Raw genomic sequence first — 1,542 nt, forward strand, 5'->3', positions numbered from 1 at the left:
TTAACCGAACCAAGTCTCTCACTCGAATGGTGATGAGTGATGAGAAGAAGGAAATATTTATATAGTCCTACACGGTGGATCAAATCGAGATGTAACAATTGTAGCACGAGCTTCACGATTCAGTAAATTTAATTTAAAGCTTTGAATGGTTCATAATATATTAATCTCATATTTTATTTTTTGGTAGGTATAACTGATACTGGGTCACAGGGTATGGGTGTGTAAACATCCATTTCTTTGCAAACTCATGCAACTGATTTTATTTATTCTGGAGCTAAGTAAGGATAACAAGATACATCATACATACATACATACATACATACATACATACATACGTATATATATGCTATCATGTATCTCCTCCCAAGCTCTCTCTCTCTCTCATTCACTTCCTTTATTTATTACAGTTGCATATATATATTTATAAGCACGCGTAGGCATTCATCCTCCAGCAAGATGAAGTTGATGATGCCAATCTCAGGCAAGCGATTAGTTGGGCCTGAGGTACAACCCAATTGCATCAAGGAGATCGCCGGAGCGTCCGAAGAAGCCGACGATCCTCCCACTGCTCACAGGAATAGTGAAAGGAGTTCCCTGCGTTTGATCACCGAAGGGCCCTAGAGTTTTTTTAAGATTGGTCTCAAATTTGAGTGACCTTATGCAATCCGCTATGTTGGAGCCATAACGGCCATGAGTCCCGGACATAGCTGTTAAGTATTCCCCCTCTCTGAATGTAATCTGCACAATTAAGTTAATTAATTAAGGATAATTACTACAATATCAAGGCGAGCAAGCTAACGAGAAGCAAATACCTCATGCAAGGTTCCACTGGCATTGCCCCAAGGTCCAGCCGTGTGTAACTTCCCATCGACTTGGTAGTGAAAGGAGAAGGAGTTGATAACGTCGCTGGAGTAGATGGTTATTTTGACAAGGCGAACAGAGGAGTTGTCCATGTGCCAAGGATTCCCTGCATTTCCACCCCAGAGCCCAACCTTTACGAGTCCAGCCTGCAGAAGGAGACCAAGTACGTAGAACAAACTATTAGTATCATTCATGCAGGTATGCATGCCTGCATGCAAATAAGAAGAACGTATCATACCAGTTCCATGTCTCTGTTGAATCTAGTGTCGATGATGAGTGAGTGATGAGTGATGAGAATGTGAAATGAAGAAGGGATATGGTGGGTACTTATAGAGCCATATAGATATGTAGCTTATCTTGGATATGAGAGATGGACGATCCATATTTCTAATGATACAGTAAAGCTTTAGAATCTGATTGGCCTACACCATGACGTGGGTTAAATTGGGTCGTCTAATCTCTTCTTTTTTGAAAAGAAGAAGAAGAAGAAGAAGAAACCATGGGACAGAGAGAGTATAAGATCGCCGCGTATTACAACGCATGTCAGCTAATTTGGAAGAACGTTACTTGATTCCAAACAAACATAATAACGCACGTCAACTAGTGATGAATATTTCGCAATCTGATAAGAGGGCTAGCTATGATCACTGACCAGATAGCACAACAACCATGGCCATGTTG

General features: G+C 40.9%; 1 protein-coding gene across 1 annotated transcript; it reads right to left on the reverse strand.

Annotated features, from left to right (window-relative positions):
• Positions 1–232: 232 nt before the first annotated feature.
• Positions 233–1,145, reverse strand: LOC140761585 (salt stress-induced protein-like). The gene is made up of 3 exons (XM_073098981.1): positions 1,100–1,145; positions 813–1,007; positions 233–738 (listed from the first exon to the last, which is right to left on the reverse strand). Exons 1-3 carry the CDS (start codon positions 1,106–1,108, stop codon positions 490–492), a joined length of 453 nt encoding a protein of 150 aa, XP_072955082.1. The 5' UTR covers positions 1,109–1,145; the 3' UTR covers positions 233–489.
• Between the last annotated feature and the right edge of the window lie 397 nt (positions 1,146–1,542).

The sequence above is a fragment of the Typha angustifolia genome, chromosome 6 (assembly GCF_048772165.1).
Source record: "Typha angustifolia cultivar Huaian chromosome 6, ASM4877216v1, whole genome shotgun sequence".
Lineage (NCBI taxonomy): Eukaryota > Viridiplantae > Streptophyta > Magnoliopsida > Poales > Typhaceae > Typha > Typha angustifolia.

Excerpts from the sequence above, each read along its gene's own strand:
- LOC140761585 (XM_073098981.1), bottom strand. Across the intron at positions 739-812 it reads CCAGTGGAACCTTGCATGAG|ATTACATTCAGAGAGGGGGA; the intron begins GTATTTGCTTCT and ends TTAATTGTGCAG.